The sequence below is a fragment of the Cyprinodon variegatus genome, unplaced genomic scaffold (assembly GCF_000732505.1).
Source record: "Cyprinodon variegatus isolate N-32 unplaced genomic scaffold, C_variegatus-1.0 Scaffold105, whole genome shotgun sequence".
NCBI lineage: Eukaryota > Metazoa > Chordata > Actinopteri > Cyprinodontiformes > Cyprinodontidae > Cyprinodon > Cyprinodon variegatus.
Window position 1 is genome coordinate 1,262,173 of NW_015150558.1, and position 1,809 is coordinate 1,263,981.

A 1,809-nucleotide genomic window follows, 5' to 3' on the forward strand; every position below is an offset into this window, starting at 1 on the left:
GTCTGCCTCACGGACTAAAACTGGTAGTTGGTTCCACAGGAGAGGAGCCTGAGAACTAAAAGATGCTGTTATTCTAGTAGAGAAGCAGAAAGGCGCTGAGCGTCATAAATCTCCACCCTCCTGCTCTGTGATTGGTCCAGCCAGATCTGGCTGGAGTCCATGACGGTTTACTAGACTGAATTAGGCCAGGCTAGCCGCTAACAGTAAGACTAATATGTTGTTAAATGATCTAATGTCCCTCCTTAATCAGAATATCTTTGAACATTTCAATATCACTGACGATTCTGTTTATGGTTTCTGGGTGACGAAAATACATCAGTCTGTTTATCAGACGGTTCTACTGTATAAATGATTTAGCCTGCAGCGATCATGATCTGATTTAGCTGATAACGGACCAAAGGAGCTAAAAGCTGATGTGGAATCCCTCTTTTGTCAGGAGCTGAGCAGGATGCGGTCCCGGAGCATGTGCAGAAGATCTGCTCCTGCCAGCAGCACCGCCGAGGGGAGTCTGTTCAGGATGAGGAGCCGCAGCGCCCACAGAGAGCAGGACCTGCCCGGTTTGGTGAGTCCAGCTTACAAAGGAAAACTTGTCTGCCTATATTTAGCCTGATGGGCTCTCCCACACAGCCAGGCTTTCAGTCAGGGAGGTTAATTACTGCTGAACTTTGATGCAGGGCAACCTGATGATTCATGCTGTTGGCATCACCTGCACCTTTGGAGCCTTTATGGCCAAAATGGGTCCAACACATTCAGTCGCCTGTCCTTCCAGACAGAAACAAACCATTATGAGGCTGATGGTTGGAGAACCTGCATGGGTTGAGGAAACCTGTGAGGTGGAAAAGTCAGCCGTGATTATGAGTTAAACACGCACATAGTGAATTCCTCCTCTGCTACCCGCTTCCTTTTGTTTTCATCAAGCCGCCTTTTTTTTCTCCTTCAGTCCTCGGTTGAGTAAACAGATCCTGCAGAACTAGAGCTGCATGCATCACAGCCACACCCCCAGCGGGTCATTAAGGCCTCATGGTGGTGCTCAGTCACCCAGGGTTGGGCTGAGTTTGCTCTTTGATACCAACTCTGTAGGCGGACCGACAGCAGCGACCCAGACCAGCTCATCGCCGCCACCTAGCGGCTGTAAATGGCAGTGACCCTACTGCATAGTTATTATAGCCAGTGCTATATTAACTATAAATTCAAAATAGACCAAAAACCTATCAAACGTATACTAAGTTATCACACCAGTATAAAACACATTTATATGAATTCCAACAACAAAAAACATGATAAAAACACTTTATAAAAACAAAACATCATTTCATTCTCCAGGTTTACTTTTTGTCCATAGATGTTGCCATTTTGAGGATTTCTGAAGGTAAATCTATGTTCTCCATCGTGCAATATTGGGTCAAAATCCTAAAAAAATGTACCAGTTTAATAATGGAGAAGCTATTATTTAGCTTTATATTTTTTAATATATAAAAAGTATTTATTTTCTGAGAATGTGTTTATTTAAGAGCAACTATGCAAATGAACAAACATGTAGAAAAAGTAGACTATATTCTATTAGTTTCCATGTGAATCCCAGATTGTTCATTATTTTTTTCTAAAGTGCTTTAAATCAGTCCTAGCTGTCTTTATCCACGCTGGCTCAGATCCTGACCTTTGAATCAGGAGGCAGGGAAAGCAGGATAAAGCCTTAGCCTCGCTGCATGCAGTTAGCCTCGCTGCATGCAGTTAGCCTTGCTGCATGCAGTTAGCCTCGCTGCATGCAGTTAGCCTTGCTCCATGCAGTTAGCCTCGCTGCATGCAGTT

At 44.1% G+C, this 1,809-nt stretch overlaps 1 protein-coding gene across 1 annotated transcript in view; it reads left to right on the forward strand.

Moving 5' to 3' along the window:
- The window catches only part of LOC107084631 (zinc finger CCCH domain-containing protein 13-like), a 38,863-nt gene that overhangs the window by 21,786 nt on the left and 15,268 nt on the right, over positions 1-1,809 (forward strand). Inside the window, 1 exon segment of the mRNA XM_015374554.1 lies at positions 437-562. Coding sequence (XP_015230040.1) covers positions 437-562 — 126 coding nt within the window.